Source organism: Narcine bancroftii, chromosome 6 (genome assembly GCF_036971445.1).
Source record: "Narcine bancroftii isolate sNarBan1 chromosome 6, sNarBan1.hap1, whole genome shotgun sequence".
NCBI classification, from domain to species: Eukaryota; Metazoa; Chordata; class Chondrichthyes; order Torpediniformes; family Narcinidae; genus Narcine; species Narcine bancroftii.
In genome coordinates this window covers 71,339,947-71,364,948 of record NC_091474.1, presented here as the reverse complement: position 1 = coordinate 71,364,948, position 25,002 = coordinate 71,339,947, and the positions used below count along the sequence as shown (strand labels likewise).

Sequence of the window (25,002 nt, the reverse complement as noted above, 5' to 3'; positions counted from 1 at the left end):
AGATGCAAGCTATTGATTTGCAAATTAAGTTTAAAAAAATAAACCAAACTCACTAGAATGGGCAAGCATTTACTAAACTAATAAGAATGCAAATATGATTACATATATAGTGATAAAGAACAAAAGCTTAGATTTAAACTAGTCAAGCAATTGTATGCGTTGAATATTCCAAATGGTATTTTCTCTTAATTATGAACTGATCATGATGGAATCAAACAGGTGCTCACCCGACTACCTCTCCACCTTTTTTCAAAACTGCACTTCTCTTTTACAACACTGTGTTCAATCAAACTGGGTACCCAACTTGCCGCTGACACGCGAGGCACTAGATTCTGTGGCTTTTCCACTGTGAGTTGCTGATAGGCAGTCCTCCTCTGGGACTCCTCGTTCTTGCATTCTACTTGCTCTGATCTTATATTTCCAATGTTCCCCAAGACATCAACTATCTCAACTTCGCTACTCCCCTCACATTCTAATCTGGCCCCTCTCAAAAAACTCTGCCATTCACTCTCTGCACCAATTCCCAGCCTCACTGTCAAACCCGCAGACAAAGGTGGTGCTGCTGTGGTCTGGCATTCTGACTTCTTCCTTATTGTCAACAGCTCTCAGGTACCTCCTCTTACTTACCCCTCAAACAGGATCCCATCAAAAACATCTCTCACACATGTGCAACAACTCTCACACATTACTTTTGGTCATCTCTCTCTCACGGCCTCTAACATCATTGTTTCTCAATTCCACACTGCCCATCCCCCTCCTACCAAGATCTACAAACCCAATTGACCCAGTTGACATTGTTTCCATATATTCCTGCCCCACCAAGCTGGCATCTTGCCACAACTCAATTTTGTCCTCCCTGGTCTAGTCCCTCCCTACCAACATCCACAATACCTCACATCACCTCAACAAGTACCAGTTTCCTGAACTTGACCACCTCATTTTCACATGGACATCCAGTCTCTAGGCACCTCTAGCCCCCATACAGAAAGTTTCAAAGCCCTTTGTTTCTTTCTCAACAATAGATCCTACCAGTTCCCATTCACTGCCTCATAGAACTTGTTCTTACCCTCAATAAGTTCTCCTTTGACTCATGCCACTTCCTTCAAGTCAAAGGGATAGCCACAGGTACCCACATAGGTCCCAGGCATATATACCTACATAGGACCTGCCTTTTTGTTGGCTACAACCTGCACAGGCATGGCTCTTAAACACTTACTGCACTATATTGACGACTACATTGGTTCTGCCTCATGCACCCATGATGAGCTTGTCAACTTTATCGACTTTGCTGCTAACTTTCACCCCAATCTAAAGTTACTTGGTTCATTTCCAGCCACACTCTCCCCTTTTTCAATGTCTCCATCTCAGGAGACCAAATCTCTACAGACCATTTCTACAAACCCATTAACTCCTACAGTTACCTCAACTACACCTCTTCACACCATGTCCCCTGTAAGGATTCCATTCCTTTCTCTCAATTCCTCTGTCTCCATTGCGTCTGCTCCCAACTTGAACTCTTCCAGTCCTGATCATGTGCGATATCTTCCTCCTTTAAAAAATGTGGCTTCCCTTCTACTGCCATTAACTCAGACTTACCCACAACTCCTCTATTTCCCATACATCTTCTCTGATGCCCTCCCCCACCCCCCCCCCCCCCCGCCCCTGGATGCTGCAAGGATAGGATTTCCATTGTCCTCATTTACCACCCCACCAGATTCCTCTGCAATTTCCATTACCTACAAAGTGATCCTACCACCAGACAAAGGTTCCCCTCTCTGCATCCCACAGGGACAGCTCCCTCTGTGACTCTCTCTCTCACTCATCCTTCCCTCACATTGCCCTCTTAGTACTTCCCCTGTGACCACAGGAAATACTACACTTGTGCCTATACCTCCTTCCTCACCACCATTCAGGGTCCCAAACTTCAACACTTGTAAATCTGCAGGAGTCATCTACTGCATCTAGAGCTTCCATTACAGACTGGGAGATCATTTCGATGAGCACCTTCACTCTGTCCACTGTAATAGTGGAGACATCCTAGTGCCAGCCATTTCCGTCCTACACCCCATTCCCACACTGACATGTCTGTCCATAGTCTTGTGCACTGCCAAACTGAGGCCATCCGCAAATTGGAGGAGCAACATCCACTATTCCACCTGGGCACCCTCCAACCTGATGGCATTAACAACAACTTCTCTGGTTTCTGTTTGGTTCCTCCATATTCTTCTGTTTCCTTTCCTCCAACTCCCCACCCCTTCCCTCTCCATTCAAAGAGCTACCCTCCCCCATAACTTCAGTTTTTTCTTCCTACCCTTCCACCCATATCCACCTTTGACCTCTTACCTGTTGGCCTCTGCACCTCAGCCTTCTTCCCTCCTCAATTTATTCGGGTGCCTGCCTGCCTTGACAAAGGACTCAAGCCTGAAATGTTGGTTATATATTATTGCTTCCTACGGACTCTGCATGAGCTGCAAAGTCCCACCAGCATGTTTATGTATTAATATAACTATAATCACAGCTTACAGTATTTAGACTGGAGTCAAAGATTGGAGATGTAGTGGATAGCGAGTAAGGAAAAATGGGCTGCAAAATGGCAGATGGAATTTAATACAGACAAGTGTGAGATGTTGCATTTTGGAAGAACAAACCAAGGTTAAATGTTAAAATTGAGCCCACATTCACCACTTAAGCTGGCAGTTTGTTCCATACTCCCATAACTCTGTGTAAACAAATTCCCCTGAATGTTCCCTGTGAACTTCTCCCTTTCACCCTTAACCTATGTCCTCTGGTTCTTCTTGTTCTTTGAAGAAGGGCTCAGGTCTAAAACATTGGCAATATATATCTTTGCTTTTTTGAACACTGAAAAGACTGGCAGAGTTCCTCTAGCATTTCTGTGTTTTTACTGCAATTACAGCGTCTGAAGGCTTTTGTGTTTCCCTCTGGTTTTTTATCTCATCTAACTCAGAGGAAATAGCCTCCTTGCATTTACTCCATCTATACCCATCATAATTTTGTATACCTCTATCAAATCTCCCCTCGTTCTTCAACAGTCCAGGGAATAAAGTCCTAATCTGTTTAACCTTTCCGATAACTCAGTTCCTTAAGCCCCAGGAACATCCTAGTAAATCTTTCCTGTAGTTAGATGACCAAAACTGCACATAATACTCCAAATTTGGCCTCATCAATGTCTTATACAACTTTACCATAACTTCCCAACTCCTATAATCAATCAATACTTTGATTTATGAAGGCCAATGTGCAAAAAGCTCTCTTTACAGCCCTATTTACCATTCCCAGATCCCTCTATTTCACCACACTCTCCAGTGCCCTACCATTTTCTCCTAGCTGAAATTGTGAATGTGGGCCCAATTTTAACATTTCAGAAAAATCTGGACAGGTGCATGGATGGGAGGAATGTGAAATAGGTGCAGGTCAATGAGACTAGGCAGACTAGAAGGGTCAAAGGCCCTATGGTTTTATGGTCTGATCAGTAATCTGCAGATGCCATGAAATTGGTGGTGGTGTTGATAGTGATGGGAGTATTCAGACTACAGAATGATATTGATCAGTTGGGCTGCTGGGTGGAGCAACAACAGATGGAATTTAATCCTGATAAGTGTGGGTTGATGCATTTTGGAAAGTCTGATAAGCATAGGATATATACTGTAAATGGCAGGGCCATTTGATATAATGTATTGGGAAACATGTATCCTGAAAAGTCACAGCACAGATTAAGTGGGAAGACAATATCTATCCTTCAGTAGCCAGAATGCAGAAAGGTTATGGTTCACATCATAAAACATTGGTTAGGCTATTTCTGGACTATTTTTCTGGTCACCATACCACGATAAGGACATGATTGCACTGGATAGAATGAGAGGAGATTCCCTGGAATGTTCCTTGGATGGAGTGTTTCATCTGCAGTGCCTTCCATTATGTTTGAGACAAAGACACTTTTTTCCCTTTATTTGCCTCTGTAGTCCACAGTTTTAAATTTGTAATCCACGTTCCAGATTTTATTCAAGGTTAAGTGTATACATTTTGGTTTGACCATCTAGAAATTACAGCTCTTTTTATACATAGTTCCCTCATTTCAAGGCACCATAATGTTTGAGATATCTGGCTTCACAGGTGTTTGTGAGTACTCGGATGTGTTTAATCACTTCATTGGTGCAGGTAGAAGAGAGCTAGGCTTGTTTCTATGCTTTTGATCAACTTTGAAGTCTGCAGTTGCCATTTTTCAACAAAGTGGTGCCAATCAAAGTCAAATAAGCCATTATGAGGCTGAAAAATAAGAATAAAGCAGTAAGAGACATTGCCCAAACCTTAGGATTAAGAAGAAAGAAAAGAACATACAGGTGAGCTCAGTAATCACCAAGGGACTGGTATTGCAAAGAAGATCTCCACTGCTGATGACGGAAGAATTTCTCACCATAATGAAGAACATGTCCAACAGATCAGACACACTCTTCAGGAGGCAGGTGTGGATATTGCAATGACTACTATCCACAGAAGACTTCATGAACAGAAATACAGAGGGTACACTGCAAGATGCAAACCACAAGTTAGTCATAAAAGGATGGCCAAGAAATATTTAAAAGAGCCTACATAATTCTGGAAGAAGGTTTTGTGGACAGATGAGACCTTGATTAATCTGTATCAGAATGAAGGCAAGAGCAAAGTGTGGAAGTGTAAAGGAACTGCTCAAGATCCAAAACATATCACCGGATAAACATATCCATGTAAAAGAAATAGAGGGTTACAGGTGTGAGAAAAGGGAAAAAGATTATTGTGGAGTATGTTTACATAGGACAGCACAACATCATGGGCTGAAGGACTTGTACTACGCTCTGCTCTAATGTTCTATGTTCTAATAACTGTACCAGTCAATATTAGAAAGTTAAATCCCCTTACAACCCAATTATTCTTACAAGTATCTGCCATATCCTGAATATTTGCTGCTCTAATTCTCTCTGAAAACTTGGGCCCATCAAAGTGATCATTCATACTTATTTCTGAGTTACACCCTGGATGATACCCCAAGAATATCCTCTCTAAATTCTGCTATGATATTTTCTCGAATCAGCTCTTCCTCCTCCCATTATGCATTCATGCCTGTGGCATCAATACCCAGGAACATGGAATTGCCAGTCTTACCTCTCCCTCAACCATGTTTCCATGATAACTATAATATCCCAGTCCCATGTTATGTGTCCAAGCCCTGAGTTCATGGCTTTACCTGTCAGGTCTCTTATGTTAAAACAAAGGCACTTCAGTTTGGTGTGCTTTCCTCATTCCTATCCTACCCTGCCTGTTCTGACCACTGACTTTGCTCACTTTAACTTCTATATATGCCTCAACTTTCCCATCTGCCATACAACTGCTTGAGGTTCCACGCCTGCCAGACTAGATCATATGCTCCTCAGTAACATTTGCAAATCTCCTTCCACTACCAAAATCAGACTTTGTGACTGCAACTCTGGGAATTCTGATGTGAACAACATGGATTCATATATTGTTCTGAAAATTTTCCTGAATTTCTTGTTTTATCTATTATGCTCTGAAAAGCAAAGCCAGTGGTATTAGCTTTCTGCATCGGCTGAAATATACAATGTTGCCACCGAGTGTCGTTCCTCCGACAGCCCTTAAGTTTATCTCATCTCTTGCTTACACAAAACCAACATTATCATCTTCTCATTCTGGTCTTTGTCACCTTTGGCTCCATCCAAGTTCCATGACTCTTGCCTTTATTTCATCTATTTTCTTAAAATAGCTAGAGTTAAGAAAGAAGAAACATCAAATGGAGAACAGTAGTCATTGTATCTTTGGAAAACCAGTAACTTTTTCATGGAAAAAATTAGTTGTTTTATAGCTGGAATTATTTCTTCTGCAGGCAAGGTGACGTGGACCCTTCTGCTGTTTCAGAATTCTGAATCATTAGAGAGAAATCCATTGTGTGAGCAAAATGTCATCTTCAGAAATGTTCACATCGTCCACTTGTGAAATAGCTTCCTGAAAGTCTGTCATCAGGCAAAACTGATAGTTTCATCCAGATTTCTTGTTGTCATAGTTTGCAATGTTTGTTCTAATAATTATCTATCGATTGATTTGAGTATTTTTAGCCAACACATAGTGGTCTATTTGCCATAGTTAATTTTTAACTTAAATAAAAACTTAGCACCTCAGACAGCATCTATGGTGAGAAAAACGGAGTTAACTTTCCAGGTTAATGCATTATCAGTTGTGATAAAAGGCCATTGGAATCAAAATGTTAACTCTTGTTTTTACCTTCTCTCCAGAACCTGCTATATTATGTTTTTAGTTCAGGACTTTGCATGGTTTGGTTAATGGATGCCCACAATAACTCCTGATATTTTGGGCTGCAGGTGAGCAGTTGTTCAGGGCAACTTTAAGCAAAGTATCAAGAGTTATAGTTTGGATTTACCCTCAACAGTGTGCCTTTGCAAAGAGATAAGCTCACAAAAACGCAGAAAAAGACCATCGTGAAATGAAACGTGTATTCCTGCGAGTTCTGTGTATGGTCCTATGTACAGAATACTAAAGATTTGGTGGGGGGGGAGGGGGGGAGAATGAAAATACTTCACATGTCAGGCAGCACCTGTGAAGATGGAAACAATGATCTCCATTATTCCTAGTTTTTTTCTAATTCTGATTGCCTCTCTTTAAAATGAGAAAATGTTAGAAATAGAATGTTTTAAGCTACAACAAAATAAAGAAGTGTGATAGATGCCAATGGAAAATTAGGTTGAAGCTAGTGAACAAGGAAAATGTCTCTAGGCAAGGAGGAGAGAAGTAAAATCTAAAATTACTGAATCCAGAAGGGGTCAGGTATTGGGAGGGAATTGGATTGCAGGAGAATGGGGTGAGGGGGGTTAAGATTAGGATTGGGGAGAGGGTTGAATGGCTGGGTCGATAGCAAGGCAAGTTTTTTTTTAAAACTTTATTTAAGATTTTATAACATGAATAACATATAGGATTACATTTAAAAAAATTAAAAATAAAATAATAAAATTACAATACAGTATCATTAATCTAAATAAACTATACCCTCCCCAATAATTATTACACATTAATAACCCAACTCAAATTAGTCCAACTCCCCCCCTTTCCCCCCAAAATAAAAAGTGAAGAATTAATAAAGTTAATAATATATGTGAGAAAAAAAACCCACTTACAAAAAATAACAAAAACATATCCGATTAAAATACTAACAAAAAGAAAAGTAATTAATACTAAGATATCAGACTTAAAAAACATATTTAAATCAAACTTAAATGCATATATTTAACAGAGTTAAGATGAAACATATATTTAACTCAAACTTAATATAAAAAATTAGTAAAGTTAGTAACATTATCTATCAAAAATTCTTAAACAATAATCAATTCTTAAAAAAAATTGTAGCATGAAAAAAAAGATGAAAAAAAACTTTCTCTATAGAGATAAACCTTCACCAAATATCAACTAACTTCACATCTATCATCATATTACATAAACCACCATCTTAAAACAAAATTCAAACCTCATTAAGCATTGTACAATTCAATTTTAGTACTCTTCCACCATTTTTCCCTTTTACTCTTGAATAGTTATCCAATAAAAGCTCCAATACCACATTTAAATATCCCCAATCATTATGTTAAAATTCAGATATCCAAATAATAAAAACACATCTACAACGAAATCTATATCTTCAACAAATGGAGCATAAACCACAAACAAAATTCAAGCCTCATTAAGAATTGTACAATTCAATTTATAACTTTCACCATTATTCCCTTCGTTCTATAACTAAAATAGCAAAATAATATACACCAGAATTACCACTCCTTTCATCTTAAAGTTAAAGAAAAAATAAAAAAACAACTTATCCATCCCATTCACATTTAAATTTCAGATATTCCTTATCTACTGAATAAACTTTACAAAAAAAAACATCAATTTTTAGTTTTTTAAACAATCAAATACTTTCTTATGCTTTTTTTATATTTAAACAAAAAAAAACCCCTTCACTCTTTAATCTAATAATACAAAAAAAAGGAAAAAAAAACGGATAGGAGGTTAAAAATACCCCCTCCCGTCTAAACCGCGTAATGCGGTAACTCCCAAAACAAAAATGGGTGTGAGATAACTCACACGTAGCAGATGACTTTCAGGAAATAGTGCCTATCCAGTTCTCTCCCCCAACTCTCACTTCATCTTAAACTAACATCATCATTATTTAATATCCCTTTTTTTAAGAAAAAAACATTAGAAAAAAAAAGGACAACTCTTCTTTTAATCAGCTCCAACTGCCGAGTCACCATTACAACCATTCCTTCTTGGAGCACGGCTCTTTTCTTCCATCTCTTGTCTCCTTAGAGATCGCGGCGGATTATGTCTCTGTTGAAACTGAGTAATTGGCAGCTCTTGAGCAAATGCTATAGCTTCTTTTGGAGAATCAAAGAAGTTTGGTTGGTAACCATCTTGAAAAACCTTCAAAACAGCTGGATATCTAAAGGTTGCCTTGTAACCTTTCTTCCACAACAACTCTTTAGCAGGATTGAATTCCCGTCGTTGGAACATAACTTCTTGACTCAAATCCGCATAGAAGAAAACTCGATTATTTTGAATCATCAAGGGTGATTTTCTCTGTTGTGCTTTTCTAATAGCCACTTGTAAAATTATTTCTCTGTCGTAATAATTCAAGCAACGAACCAAAACAGGTCTTGGACTTTGACCTGAAATAGGTCTTCTATGCAAGGCTCTGTGAGCACGTTCCAGTATTATACCTTCCGGGAAATGTTCTTGACTCAGCACCTGCGGAATTCATTCAGTAAAAAATTTTCTTGGGTCTGGTCCCTCCATACCTTCCGGCAAACGAATAATCTTTATATTGTTCCATCTGGATTGGTTTTCCAAATAATCAATCTTTTTCACCAAATTTTTATTTTGAGTTTGTAAGTCTTTGACCATTTTGGTCACATCATAAACTTGATCCCGTATTTCGTCTATATCTTCTTCACACGAATTAAATTTATCTCTCACTTCAAGCTTAAAAGCTCCAAACTCAGCCATCTGTTGAGAATGTATTTTCACCAGAGTATTAAACCTAGTACCAAGTTCAGTCATAATCTTGGATAATCCCTGCATTGTATAAGATAATTTAGATTCAAGATTCACAAAAATATTTTCAATTTGAAGAGATTTTGGCTCAACAGATTCCTGCTTCTTCTGCATAACCAAAGGATCTTCTGTTCCTTCCTTCATTCTGGTTGCCTTCCTTGTAGTATGACTGCGTGTGGAAACCCCAGCCACAGCCTCTCCAGCAGTGACTGGAGGACGCCGGCCGGGGTTTTCCCCAGTCCATAATGTATTAAGTTCTCCCAGTACATCAAGTTGAATAGGTTCTTCTATCTCAAGAGGTGCAGTTTGCAGCGCCACCTCTACAGTTGACAAATGCCTTTGAGTAACTCTTTGTTCTAAAGGCTGTTTGGCGCCCTCTTTAGGGGGCTCTACCAATGTAACATAGAGCTCTACATCCGAACACTGTACCTCTCTCCTGGGATCCATTTCACGCTGAGTCCCGGTGTCTTTCCTGCAGGTAGGCTCCAAAACTTGAACTTTTGGAAAATGTAGTTTTTTGATGATCTGTTGTCGTTTTTTTTTTGCTCTTTTTCACCAATTGTACCATCATAAGTTAAATTAACAGCACTGAAATTATCTAAACTTTTAAAGAATTTTAACGGGCATTTCTAGACAAAACAATAAGATAGAGTCAGGAGAGGACTGGAAGGCACGTCTGATCCTTACGCCATCTTGCCACGCCCCCCCGATAGCAAGGCAAGTTGAGGAAATGTGGAAGGATGGAGAGAGAAGCCTGCTTTAGAGACCATTTTTTAGGGGATGAAGTGATTGTGAAGACATCCAGCAGGGTTGAGAGAAGAAGTAATTTTGCATGGTTGACGTGCTTAATAAGGATATCAAGTGAAGATTTGGGGAAAATCTCTGATTATTTGAAGAGAAAAGCTATTTGAAAAAAATTAGGTATCTCTAATTTTCATCTCCTGTCCATGCCACCTTCAAAAACAAACTTCAAATCTCCAGAGGCCAACTTTAGGATGCATGGATGAGCGCCTTCTTAAGGCCTTTTATGGAGTTTGCATCATACAAATGAGTAATGCATGAACAGACAGAGTTGCAGACTGATGAACGCTCTGCACATGAACATTTTATTAGTCAGCTGGATTATAGACAACTCTCTTCCTGCTGTGAACACATTTGATGCCTATCGTTGTGTATACAGTTAAAATAAAGTCTCCACTTTAAATCTTAGGCATTCTAACTATATCGAAATCAAAACAAAAATTCTTATTTTGATTGATTGAATTAAAATGATAATCTCTCGATTTTCACCTAAAATTAAAATCCTCACCTCATTACACAGTTGATTAGTTTAAAGAAATTTCCATGTCATTCCAAAATGCCACTGAATTAGTGAAGCACTCTTTAATCACTGTCGTAATGTACAATAAACTCACAAACAAATGAGAAAAGTGGAGAGATAATCCACTGTTGTTACAATCACCAGGCTAATAGAGCAAAATCATTTGCTTTGAGTAGTGCAGTGGGTTCATTAAAATTCACAAAGCAGGTAAACAAGATCTATGTAAGATCTCAATTTAAAGATATAATCTGCAGTGAACCATAAAATCAGTACTAGACTGATGCAGAGACTCAATTGTTTGTTCAGATCTCTGGACTGGATCCTAAACCTTCAGCTTTCTGCTTCCCTCAGTTATGTGCTTTGATAGACTTAACCAAAAAAGTGAACAAATTGTCTGAATAATTGCCCATAGTTGAGGTATGCTACAAGCTCAACCCATCAATGGCATGTGCTGCAAAACCATTTGCATCTGTTCACTTGATAACACATGCTTACAAACGTTCCATGAAAAATTAATAGACTGCTCATTATTTGTTCTAAAAACAAGCTGCTATTCTCATCAGCTTGGAACGATTTCATTCGAAACTAAATAATTGTGTTTGATTCAACAATTAATTTACAAGCAAATGATGGAGGTTAAAAGATGCTGAATTTATGCCAAGCTTCTCTGCTTCAAAATTTAGGCTGAGCAACCGATGGAGCAAGCGAACTGCTGGGAGAAGGAACAGGAGCCATATACTGAGATACAGGCCAATATGTATTTGGTGAATAATGCACCGTGTAAAAATAGATTGGTTCAGCCTCTGGGTCCACCTTCCAATGGGGATTTGGTAATGGAGCCTCCAAATGAAATGAGTGAAGAGGAAGATGGAGATGAGAATGAGGAGACTCAGCCCTGTTCATCACCAGGCACAGCAAAATCTCTGTTCAGAGGGTCAAAGAGGAAGGTGAGTTAAAATGAAGCTTGCCTTCAGTTATTTAAAGTTAATTAAACATCTTTTGTACCCTCCAGAATGTATAAGATTGAAACCCTATCAAATAAATCAGAGTCAACCAAGTAATTTTTCTAAGTACGAATCCAAAACTGTTGATTGTGATAAAGTGCTCGTCCTCGGAAGTAGGATGCCACTTTAAAGAAATGATTTGGAGAGCCTCAGTGCAGTTTCAAAGTTGGCCTCTTTGAAGTAAGAGATTAAATGAGACCCATTGAAAAAGGCTTTATAAATCCCATGGTAACATCGAAGAACTCGAGATGGCAAAGGCCGACAGCATCGAATCCACGCTGCTGAAGATCCAACTGCGCTAGGTAGGTCACGTCTCCAGAATGGAGGACCATCGCCTTCCCAAGATCGTGTTATATGGCGAGCTCTCCGCTGGCCACCGTGACAGAGGTGCACCAAAGAAGAGGTACAAGGACTGCCTAAAGAAATCTCTTGGTGCCTGCCACATTGACCACCGCCATGGGCTGATATCGCCTCAAACCGTGCATCTTGGCGCCTCACAGTTCGGCGGGTAGCAACCTCCTTTGAAAAAGACCACAGAGCCCACCTCACTGACAAAAGACAAGGGAGGAAAAACCCAACACCCAACCCCAACCCACCAATTTTCCCTTGCAACCGCTGCAACCGTGTCTGCCTGTCCCATATCGGACTTGTCAGCCACAAACAAGCCTGCAGCTGATGTGGACATTACCCCTCCATAAATCTTCGTCCGCGAAGCCAAGCCAAAGAAAAGAAGATTTCAAAGAGCAGTGGTTGGTTGACACAGTGACTGACTAATTGGTGTTCATCAGGAGGGTTCAGACTTTACAGATGCTTCTTGAAATTTTTCACCTGCATGAAAACCTCAGGATTTTCTAATAAGAAACAGTATTGTTATACTTCAAGGTAGTCAGCTACAAGTAGAACCGTTTGTGACATTAAAAACACTAAAATGGCACTTAAAGACATATGAATATTATTTCTAAATTTCCACACCATTTAAATTTTAAACAGGGATCTATTTTTTAGAATGACCAATAATGTGCCATTTCAAAGCAATGTTTAAACTGAAATGTTACTTGTGAGACCATATTTCATGTGGTTAAAAATGGTTGTGGAAGTCAAATCATCTCATTACTTTGAAGTAGTACTTATTTTAATTACAGAGTGACAAATTAAAAATCATTTCTATTGATTAATCACAGAAAAACATATATCCTACCATACTTTATCTGACTTCTATTTGAATGTTTTTTTCTATTCCATTATTGCTTGAAGCTAAAAGTCATTAGGAAATTGTATTCTTGGAATATTGCAAGAACTGATGGAGTACATTTTATATCAAAGCAATGGTGCCCTCTGGTGCATTTTACTCCTTTTGCATAAAAATAGAGGATGTCACCAGGAGCTGCCCCACTATTCAAAATGATCATGACTGATCTGTACTGACCTCAACTCTTCTCTACCAGTTCCCCATAACCCTCAACTCCTCAATCTTTTAAATATTTAGCAATCTCCACATTTTTAAGTGGCCAGCCCCTTATTTTATAGCCATGTCCCCATGGTTGTGACTCCCCCACTGGTAAAAACATTTCTACATTGCCCTATCCATCCCCCTTGTTTGTTTTGAAAAGGTCAATGCCCTATTCTTCGAGACTCCAAGGAATGCAAACCCAAACTAGTCAGCCTCTCCAAATGAGACAATCATCACATCCCAGAATTTACCTTGGTGAATCACCTTTCAATTGCCTCCAATCCTGCCATATTATTTTTTGGGTAGGGAAACAAAGTTGAGTTGTGTTCCAGATGAGACCTCCCACACCCTGTGGAACGAACAAAACCTCCCTGTTCTGCAACTTCAATCCCTTTGCAATAAAGGCCAAAGTACCATTTGCCTTGGACTTCCCTGCTATCATTTTGTGATTCATGCACTTGGACACCTGTGAACTTGACTCACTTAAATGAGTTACGTTTCATTAAGGGTCTAATCATCTTCTTGAAAGCTTCATTTTATAAAGCTTCATAATTTCACAATTTATATTTTATTTAAATTTCCACATTTTCATGTGCCTGGTTTGGAAGTACAGGATTCAATTAGTTTATTTCAAAGAACTTTATAATGCCTTTACCCAAGAAAAATCAATTGTTCTTTGTCTTAAATTTAAATTCTTTTTGCATTTGTAACCTTTTGAATGATACCTCAAATCTTCCTAACTGAAGAGCTCACAAGCAAAATGTATATAAACTGCTATTATAATTAGGGTTAGGTCATTATTATTAGCCTTTTAACCTCCTGGAATCATTCTGATGAATTTGTTATTCTTTTAGAGTTCATTAGCATGAAGTGTGTACATCAGTTGAGGTGTTTGGCCTATGAAGCATAATTTTATTCTTTCTCTATTTCCAACTTCATTGACACAATAAAACCAAAATTGCAGTTGGACATTTTTCCCTTTTCAAACACATCTTGATTTATTGGTGTGAATTTGTGTAAGTAAATGCCCAAATCTTTCTTTCGTCAACAATTTAGATGCACTGTAGTGCCACCTAGTTCTGCCCCCTGATCTCCAGTGTTCCCTGTGTTTAACATTTAAACTGTTTGGCTCCGTTTATGGAATTTGCATGTTCTCATTGATTATATGGGTTGTTAGGTCAATTGCCCCTGGTGTGCATCAGTGAAATGAGATGTTTGAATAGGTAGTTGAAAATTGGAGTAAAAGATCTATTTACTCTTGTTTAATGAGACAACTTTATAATTGTTTATGTTCCATGGATCCAGATCTAGTGGCCTCTCATTTCCCCACAGTGAAATCCATTTCTAGTACTCTAACTCTATCTGTCCTCGTCATCTATCAGACACTTTGACAGTCAGTCAAAACGAGACACAGAACTATTCTCTGCAGTAACACGTGAGTTTTAAGTTAGTCTCACTTTGGACGCATCCAAAACCGGACCAGAGTTAGAATGTCACCATTGGTATTCATTGTGTTTACTACAAATGCTGAAAATGCAACCATTAAAAACGATTGTAATAGTCAGAATTTGTTTGTTTTTTTTCCAGAGGCCGCTCATACACAGAAAGAAGAGAGGGCGAAAGCGGCGAAGGCACAACAGCAGTGTCACCACTGAGACTATTTCAGAGACAACTGAGGTACTTCATGAAGCCTTTGAGAACTCTGATAATGAGGGTCAAATGCCTTGCTTGGAACCTACCTGTGAAGAAGAGGAGAATTGTGATTGTGACGATGAAGACAAGAATTACTTCAGACAACGCTGTGGCAGTTTGGACTTAAAAAAGAATCAGTCAGATGAAGGAGAAGATTTCTGCAAAAGTGCAGATGAAACTCCTGAGAAAGAAGAGAATACAGGTACAAAACTATCATGACTAACTGTTAACATACTTCTCCATTTTTGGATAATAATAATAATAATAATAATAATAAAGACTTTAAACACATAATTTAAAAATTTTGAAGTAGCCATGACAATGTAGAAGGATAGTGAAGTCAGTCTGACTGGCACTGGAGACGTAAACAAACAAAGGGAAGTGGAAGGGCAGACTTGCCAATTTAAAGTGAATTTCACCAGGCTGACTAAGTTTTCACCTCTGCTTTTGAACTCACTAGAAGCCTTGTATTTGGGCCTGGTATTTAGCTGCTGTCACCAAGTTCTGCTTGGAATTTCACATGTTTTGCATTAAAGCAAAACTACTTAAATCAGGAACCAAACCTGTCTAAGTTGTTATCAGGTGAATACCGGCAAGAGTTTGGCTGTTTGATGCAACCTTTACTCTTCATTGTGAATGTGTGCACCATATCTCCACATCCATGTGTAATCACCACTCTTCACCAGTAAAAACAAACAATAACCATTTCCATCTGTAACAAATTAAAATCATCCTTTGGATTTAATACATCCCTTTCTCTTGACACATGAACCCTCTGTAGATTGCTAGAAATTCCATTGATGCAACACCCAAAAATCTAAAACCGAGAACAGGATCAGGCTCAATCCGGCATTGTCCTGTGCAAAACAAAAAATGGGTAAATCGCTCCATAAAATGTCCAGAAGGTGCATGTATCAGCCACATGGCTGGAAATTTACAAACTAATATTTGGGGGGAAAAAGTTACTATTATCATTAACATAATTGGCACTATGCCAAGCCCACCATCCAATAGAAGTGTTCCCCTCCACCAGCTAAAAGCCACTGTTAAGTTCATCTCTGCTCATCTTAATGTGCATAGTGTTCGTTATACTAACAATTTGTTACTGTAATCATAAATTAGAAATGGATGATAGTGGACAGTGTGCTGTTGGTGTTAAATATTTGACCTTTTATATTGTACTAACATGTATAAAGATATGATTATGTACATTGAGTGAACAATCTGGAGATGTATGAAAGTGTGTACTGCGCCTATGTTGTATAACTGCATGTATGACTGAATTGTAAATGAGTGGTTTTACTTTTAAAGGGAGTTTTGTAAAGGCCAAAATAATGGTCTCGATCATAGCAAACAAAATACTGCCAACAGTGCAGTCAGGTGTTTTTTTTATATAAAAGAAAAGATTATTTATTTCTGAAAGGTATTTTTTATAGAATTAAGTTTAGATGCAATAACTGTTCTTTTACTGGATTTTATTTCTTTTATTTATCTCCTGGGAGCCTTGTCTTTCTGTGTTGATTTTTTTTTTGGAGATCCAGGTCCTTGAGGAACCAAAGCAGCATCCACCACTCAGTGATGCAAGAGAAACTGTTCTTGTGTAGATTTTTCAAAACCAAGCTGGTTTCTAAATTTCAGCTTTGCTTTGTTGGGATGGTGCTAAGCAGGGCTAGAGTGTGTCCATACTAAAATGGAAACATTAAAGGGAGAATCATTCTGTTCTAACATGATCAATTTCCCATTGAGTTTAAAGAGGCATGTAAATTGCTGTTTCTAACAGAGATGCCATGACATGGGAGAAAGTGAAGAACATACTTTTTATTATTTAGATGTATTTTTTGACTAAATAAAATTCCAGTCCATTTCCAAATATGTTCAGTTTGGAATATTTTATCTAGTCACTGATCAACCGCTGTCATCAGCCACAAAACGTACCTCAAGCCCAGAGGTCAAAGAAATTCGTATCTTTTGCCAAATGATTATTTTGATAGCTAAAATTGAACAATGAAATACAAGATTCAAGCAATTAATAAATACTTGAAAAACCATCCTTAAAATTTTGTGGGTGTTATTTAGTTGGAGAACGCTGAGTATATCATTTCGTACAGGTCTTGCTTATAGAAATTGGTGCAAATGATTACCCCCTTCTGGATAATATTTTTGGATGCTGTTAAACTCTTCATTAGTCCTGAAATGATCAATTGAGTTGGAATAATTGGGGGCTTGTACAACTTAGAGAAATATTATCTTATGCAATATGTCAAATGTCTGCAAGATGGAATTCTCAGAACTTTTTTTCATCATTTCCTACTGTACAAAATGTACTGATTGTCATTGTGTCATTCAGCAGGGAAACAGGCCTTTCAGCCCAACTGATCAATGCCAACCAAGGTGGCAACCTGAGCTAGTCTCATTTGACAGCCTTGAGTTTGTATCTTTCCAATCATTTCCTATCTATGAACCTGGCCAAATATCTAACCCAAAAGCATACCCTGACTTTGTAACCTGCCTCAAATGTTTCCTCTAACAGCTCATTCGATATACACACCCCCTCTGTGTGAAAAATATTGCCCATCAGGGTGCCTATAAATCTTTCCCCTCTCACTTTGAAACTATTCCCTCCGATTTTAAAATCTCCTACCCTGGGAAAAGAACTGACGGTACTTCATGTATGACCCTCATGATTTTATAGACCACTGTAAGATCATCCCTCGCCTTCTTCACCGAGTTAAACTGTGCCAGGCTCTCCAGTCTCTACTCCTGAATCAAGTTCTCCAGTCATAACAACATTCTTGTGATGCTTTTCTGCAACGACTGTAGTTTATATCCCTCCTATGGTGACTAGATCTGTGCCCAATATTCTGTGTGGTCTCACCCATGTCCTCTATTGTGAAAGTGCTGGAGAAACTGAGCTGGTCATGCAGCATCTCTAGGTGTAAAGGTTAGCTAATGTTTTGGGTCTGAGCCCTTCATCCTGAGCCTTACCCAAGCACAGCATATTGCATGGTAGCTAAGTGAATCTGTTTTAACCCACATTCACATCACAGTTCAAGCACAAGGCACTGACTGGTTACCAGACGCCATTCACAGGTGGTCTTTTCATTCTTCCCTGAGCATAGTATCAGTTATCAAATAATTTATTCACAAAATTGATCATCAATATAGTCAGATTCTTTGTATCTGATATCAAGAGATGTAAATGGGGTACTCCTTACTTGATTTTGTTCCAATTAATTGATATCATTTAGCTTCATAAAGTAAATAATTTCAGTAAGCATTTTGTTAAATCTTAACTCCTATAAGTTAAATGACTTAACTACTTCCGTCAAAATTATATTTCTACATGTAGCATAAAATTTCAATTAAGATTTGCCATTAATGCAACATTGGATTATTCTTGACAAGTAATGTTTTATTTAATTTGCAGCACTAACGTTATCTGTAGATATTTTAATCACCAATGTTATTCAACTGGGTAGCAGTAAGCACTTAAAAACAAGTTTCTTTTTCTCTTGCCCAGATAAAGCAAATACTGATATTTCTTCAAAAGAGAATCCTGAGGAAAACTCTATTGATTCTGAGCCTTTAGCAAGAATTGTGAGACGCAGAAAAGGTTGGCCAAAAGGAGTGAAGCGAGGCCCCGCTAAATGGAGATGTAAAGCTGAGAATGATACTGGCTTTAAGCTCAACCTGTACACACCACCAGAAACTCCTCTGGAGCCAGAACAATCTGTCGTAGCAGAGGAGAAGCAAGTGGTCTCTGAGGAAAATGGTGATGAAGCCCCTTTAATGACCGAGAGAGATGAACTTGAAAGTGAGCAAAAGCCAGAGTCCCCAGAGAAATTAACCTGCCTATTGAGTCGCGAGAAGGAGGGACAAGTGAAGGAAAAACGGGAGCTTGCTGAAGGTGATACTCATAATCTCGAGCAAGAGGAAGATGAAGAGGAGGAGGAGGCAAATCGAAATGTGGATCATGATGCGGATGATGAAGACGACAGTCACATGGTGTGTATTGCAGCTGCGAAAGAAACTCCCGAGGGAGGACCACCAAACCAAGAACAACTCTTAGAATTAAATGTTCCCAGCAACTATGCAGAACAGAAAGATGCTGCCCCTGTGCCAGAGTCTGATGAAGATCAGAGCAATAATCATGAAGAGATCATGGAGCACACACTGGATTCAGATGAAGATCATACCAACAACCAAGATAATGGAAAGCAGGCACTAGAACTTGGAGAGGAAAATGTAAATGGGGAACCTGACACAGAAACGGTGCAAGCAGTTCAGTCCTTGACACAGGAAAATGGTGAACAAGAAAATAATGAGCAGATAAATACGTACCAGGACTGTGCAGAGACCATGGAAGCCTGTAGGAATCTGCAGAGTTACTCTCATACAGAGCAGAGTCCACAAATGGCCACAGTGGAGGACAGCCAACAGTCAGAACACAGCAGTCCTCGTTCATCTGTTCCTTCAAATCCGAGCCAATCGGTTCATTCTGTAAACAGCCCGAGTGTGACACCCATTGAAAACAATTATACTCAGATCAGTCCAAATCAGAGTGGTATTTCTGCACCTCCTTTACAGAACATAGAAACCAGTCCAATAATGGATGTTCCCTCAGTTTCTGACCATTCACAGCAGGTTGTGGACAGTGGCTTCAGTGATCTAGGCAGCATTGAGAGCACGACTGAAAACTATGAGAATCCAAGCAGCTATGACTCAACCATGGGAAACGGGATTTGTGGCAACACCACCACACAGAACAGTTGCTCATACAGTAACATATCTTCCAGTAGCATTACGCAGAGCAGTTGTGCAGTTACTCAGCAGATGACTAACATTAATGGTAGCTGTAGTATGATGCAGCAAAATACCATCAACTCCTCACCAAACTGTAATGTTAAATCTCCACAGAATTGTATAATTGAAAGGTCTTCGAGTCACAATCAACCACAGCAGTTGTCACAGTGTGGCATGACCACCAGTTTTGCACAATCAATACAAATGACAGACATTGCAGAAACTGGAAGCTCAACCATCAGCATCTATGAAAGAATAGGCGCGGGTGATTTTGGAGCCGGAAGCTATCCACAGCCATCTGCCAATTTCAGCCTGGCCAAATTACAACAGCTAACCAATACAATTATGGACCATCCATTGCCTTATAACCATTCAGCTGCTGTAACTTCCTATGCAACCAGCGTCTCTCTGTCCACCCCACACTCTGGCCTTGTCCAGCTTCCACAGTCACCTCATTCCTTATCTGGGGGAGTCCAAGCACAACCGACAATGACCCCCCCACCTAATCTCACCCCTCCACCAATGAACCTCGCATCACCCCTTCTACAGCGCAATATGGCAGCCTCAAACATTGGAATCCCTCATACCCAAAGACTGCCAACACAAATGTCAACAAAAAGCCAGGTTGCCAATCGGACCAAGTCGGTGCCCGTACCGCCTGCCGCTGCTCACCAGCAACAGGTCTACAGCCGGGCCACTTCAGCTGTGACCATGCAGCCAGCCCCACGATCTCTGAGCATGCAGCGGAGCATGAACATGGGTCTCATGTCAGCACCACCTTATAACGTCAACGCCATGAATATGAATGCATTAAATGCTATGAATGGATACAGGATGACTCAATCCATGATGAACAGTGGTTACCATGGAAATCCAGCTTACATGAATCAAACTGCCCAGTACCCCATGCAGATGCAAATGAGCATGATGGGAAGTCAGCCATACACCCAACAATCAATGCAAAGTACTCCACATGGCAACATGATGTACACACCACCAGCTCACTATAGTCACATTAACGCTGGCATGACTAAACAGCCTTTGAATGGCTCTTATATGAGGAGATAGATTTGGCAAGGATAAGATAGTCAAAGGAAGATCTGCATTGCTGGAAACAAATCCAACGTGCAAGTAACTGGATGTATGGTGATCTTCTCTGAAGACCAGCTATTTGGCTACATTGCCATGATAAAGTAAATTTGACTGTTATTAATGGCACTTTGCGTTCGATCTGTTGACAGAAGGAAGCATTATTTATTTTTACGTCAAGTTAGGTGAGAGTTTTCATCTCAGCATATTTGGATTTTCCTTTTATATTTGGCTTGGACAGGCTACATCTTCAAAAGAAGTATGGGAACTGGAGCAGCATGCTGCGTGTTGGAAGCTTTCAATGTGCCTATTTACCCTTGGAATAGATTTGGCTGGTCATACAGAGAGAATAAACAAGCCCAAATAGGGGGCTGAAGATGGGATATCTTTTTCCCTGGACTTCTATTAATCAGTACAAGTATATTTGGTTTTTTGTGAAGCTGATGGCCTAATTCAGCATGCAGCCGAACATCATTGGAAGAATTTGTTTGTGACAGTGTGTCCTTTAGTAAAACGAATGTGTCGTGTTTAACAGCAAGCCATTTGTTATGATTTGCCTTTATTAAGTTTTACTAGCTTTGAAGTAAATGAAAACTATATTTTTGTTAATTCTGAAACTGTAAAAAAAAAATGTAAAAGCTAGACCTTGGGTTCTTTTGGCAGTTTTGAACAAGTTACTTGCAAAAATGTTTAGTGTATAATTGAAACTTTTCTTTTTATACCTAATTTCTTCAGTGAAGCAGTTTTCTGGGTTTTTTTTTAAATGATTGCAAACTATTCTGTTTGACAAATGAATACACACATTCTGTTAACATCATTACTGAATATTTGTACATCAGTTTCAGATATCACTGGCTCATGCTGGTCAGCAGCAAACCTGTTGTCTGAGTAACTGTTCAGAGATATGTTGGTCCAATGATGCACATCCTCAACTATTCATCGGCATTCCATCAGTAGAGTTTTTTATCTTTAGGGAATATTGAAGTTCTATTTTAAAAGAATCTTAGATCTGTAGTGTGTGAATAGACCAACATACGCTTACAAAACGCATGTAAAAAGCAAAAGTATTTGTGTCTGTTTATATTGGTTACTTTTTGTAGCATTTGTACTTGTACATGGTAACTGTAAGGACTGAGAGGAAAAAGCTGGATACATGTATAAAAATAGGACACAGACAAGTGAGATGCACTTGTATTTATCAAATATCCTTCTAGCCAGTCACATCAAAGGATGCTGTACATTTTAAATCAAATAAATTATGTTGACCCAGTTCCAGGATTGCTGTGCGCTAAAGTTTCGGAGTATTGTTGGTTATAACTTTGAAAATTTACTGATAGGTAACAGGTACTTACTTAGCATTTACTATGAATTCAATGTTGCTGCATTTGTAGAAACTTGTTTATATTGATGCATCCCATGGCAAAACATCTCAAAGTGCTAAAATGGGACTTCAGGCAGAAATGAAAAATAATTTAGAATGCTGCCAACTTGTTGGATTTTGAAACTTTTGAAAACAGGACAGAGTGACCACTAAGTTTGATTTGAAGAGAATATGTTGGGAAACGAGCAAAATGGAGAGAATGGTGATTGAGGCACTGAAATCAGAGATGGAAATGGAAAGTGGTGGTTTTCAGAAGGGAGATGCATACATTTGGACGTCCTGAGGTTGGGAATCCAGCATTTCGGAAGGATTTGACGGGATAAAGTTCAGGGCACCAAAGCACAGGCAAATATTGGCGACAGAATTTGAATGTGAAAGAAGAGGGTCTGACTTGGGAACTTTGAGAATTCTGCAGCAGAAGGTATTTTAAAATTGTATTGTAGCCAGGTCAGTGTTCCAATGGTTATTTTAAATCTTATTTGTAAGGATGATAGCTCCAATAATTCTTCCTGGCAAAGAACCTGATGGTCCGGTTCCTATTAGAATTAGTCAACATTACATTTCATGGTAGGGAAACTTTCATTGCTAAAGAAGAAAGACTGATCTGAGGAATAATGATGTAAACCTTTTGGCATAGTATGCAGATGACTAGTAATAACTAAACACAAATTCAATCAACCATGCAACAAACAGACAAATGTTTATCTAGGCAGTAAAACCCAACACCCAACCCCAACCAACCAATTTTCCCCTGCAACCGCTGCAACTGTGTCTGCCTGTCCCGTATCGGACTTGTCAGCCACAATCGAGCCTGCAGCTGACGTGGACTTTTACCCCCTCCATAAATCTTCGTCCGCGAAGCCAAGCCAAAGAAGAAAAGAAGAAAGTAAAGCAGACTTCCCCAATGCCTCACCATTTTTTCTGATTATTTGGAATATACCCTTAATTTAAATCAGCATTTCTAGAGAAGGAACTCATTCTGCATCCTGAATCCAGGCCATCCAAAACTGAGTGTTTTGTCATGAAATGAGAATTTATTGGCGTGTATTCCTGACCATCAAGATGTTGCTGGAACTTCCAGAATTTGAAAATAATAGGATTTCTCCCACAATTCTGACACAATTAGCAGTTTGCCCAATCTGGTTATGAAATAAAATCTGTTCCACTACATTTTCATAGTTAATCAAATCTTACCCAGATAGCTCTGTCATTGGAAGATCAAATTCAGGTTCATTGTTGGTTCCTGAAAGTAAACATTTGTATGCTTTTTTTAATTAGCTGGTGATCAGGATCTGTATGAGCTTGAATTGTTTACGTTGCTGGAAATGTGAAAGGATATGAAAGAAATACACTAAAGCGCAATGAAAAACAAAGATATCTCATCCGAAACCCTCTTCCAGGAACTTACTCTGTTGAACCAAATTATTCTTGTGGATTTTCTGAATCTGTAGATGAGAGATTCAGGTGAACCAAACTGAGAGTGTGACTTGTCAGCTCAAGAGCTTTATGGGTTACATTTACCCAAGCATTTATTTGTATAAAAATCATTTTTTATGTTCAGTATGTTTACGACCAATACTTTACCACAAAGCAGGAGATTAAGATGCATGTTTTTTTTTCCCTGAACACACGTAAAAGGAACGATGCTATTTATTTGAGCAGTCGGTGATTGATGCAGCTTCCAAAATAATTGCATTGCCTTTTGATATTCATTTGAACTATGTCAGCACAAAACCTTTGTGTATGAGGAGGGAAATTATAAGTCTTGCTGCCACACATGAGGGAACTTTAGTGCTGTGCAATAGTGATATTCTGTCACTGCTTCACACACTGGATTGAGAGATTTGACCAAGTAAGCAAGGCTGGAATACTTAACCTATCTGCTGCAGAAAGTGTTCATGGGTCATGACATTTTATTGAGACTATTAGTTGGTGTAGTGGGTATGAACATGAGTCAAAGAGTTAAATTCAATTTAGTTTATTTGATTAGCCTAAAAATTGTTTTTGAATGCAATACACAAAAATGATATAGAAACTCAGCAGGTCATGCAATATCTATAGGAAGTCAAAGGTAATCAATGTTTCAGGCCTGAGCCCTTCGTTAGGAATCTTGAAAACCAGATAGATGCTATTGTTTTTTGAAGCTGTAGTTGGGGAACAGCCAACCATGTGTGAATTTTTTCTGAGTATTTATTCTGTTCCTTGTTGATTTTCTTACTGCTACACTCTTTCCATATAACCTTTGAAGAACTTGTAAGCAAGGGATGGCAAACAACACTCAGCATGTCACACAGCATCAATAGGACTATAAGAAGTAAAAGATTTGAGCCCTTTGTCAAGGTATGAGCAAAAAGCAGACAGGTGTCTAAATAAAGAGGTGGGGAGAGGAGAGGGATAAGTACAAGCTGGCAGGTACGAGCTCATAAGTGGATATGGGTTGGAGGGGAGAAGAGAAAAAAGCTGAGCAGTGATAGGGAGGTGCTCTGCAGTTTATTCAGGTGGCTGCCTGCTTTTTGAATGAATCACTGAGCTCTCCCTCACCCATCACTGTTTAGCTTTTTTTTCTTCTCCCCTACAACCCATATCCACCTATGACCTCTTACATGTTCACCTGTTCTCCTCCCCTGCCCCTTCCTCCCTCCTATCCTCACCTTTTAAAGCCTGCCTGCTTTTTGTTCATACTGTGACGAAGGGGACAAGCCCAAAATACAGGTTACCCTTTACTTCTCATAGATGCTGCATAACACGCACAGTTTCTCCAGTACTGTTGTGTATTGCACTACAATCACAGCATATGCAGGCTTTCCTGTTTAACTCTATTGCATAATTCTTCATAAACTGTGATTCCATGTATTTCCCAATTTTAAGAGTTATAACTTTCAATTTAAATGCTAGTGACTGGTTGGAACTTCAAACCACAGCTTGTTACTTTGATGGACAATAGTTAATGTGCAAGTTGACACATACTTCCTCAAAAGTAAGAATTTCGTATTGAGGTTATTTTGTAGTTCACTCTAATGTTTAAAATTGTGCACATTTCAAGGCCAGTGGTATGTTCCTATCAGAGACTATTAATCTGCAGAATTTATTAAAGTTTTGGCTTTGCTTCAGATCAGAAAATAGATTTACAGCTCAA

General features: G+C 39.0%; 1 protein-coding gene and 1 long non-coding RNA gene across 12 annotated transcripts in view; one reads left to right on the top strand and one right to left on the bottom strand.

The window, feature by feature from the left end:
• The window catches only part of LOC138736197 (uncharacterized), a 106,632-nt gene extending 86,430 nt beyond the window's left edge, over positions 1 to 20,202 (bottom strand). For 2 of the 3 annotated variants that reach the window (XR_011340143.1, XR_011340144.1), the window contains exons 1-2: positions 20,069 to 20,202; positions 18,935 to 19,091 (exon numbers count right to left, since the gene is read on the bottom strand). This is a non-coding gene — a long non-coding RNA (uncharacterized lncRNA). Of the gene's footprint in view, positions 1 to 14,640; positions 14,775 to 18,934; positions 19,092 to 20,068 lie in introns of all 3 variants that reach the window. The other variant, XR_011340142.1, reaches the window with a different exon arrangement.
• Positions 1 to 24,986, top strand: part of kat6b (K(lysine) acetyltransferase 6B) — a 145,972-nt gene extending 120,986 nt beyond the window's left edge. For 8 of the 9 annotated variants that reach the window (XM_069885257.1, XM_069885259.1, XM_069885256.1 and 5 more), the window contains 3 exons: positions 11,131 to 11,394; positions 14,489 to 14,795; positions 18,114 to 24,986. In XM_069885257.1, coding sequence (XP_069741358.1) covers positions 11,131 to 11,394; positions 14,489 to 14,795; positions 18,114 to 20,464 — 2,922 coding nt within the window. In that variant the 3' untranslated portion in view covers positions 20,465 to 24,986. The remainder of the gene's footprint in view (positions 1 to 11,130; positions 11,395 to 14,488; positions 14,796 to 18,113) is intronic. The other variant, XM_069885260.1, reaches the window with a different exon arrangement.
• Positions 24,987 to 25,002: the final 16 nt, after the last annotated feature.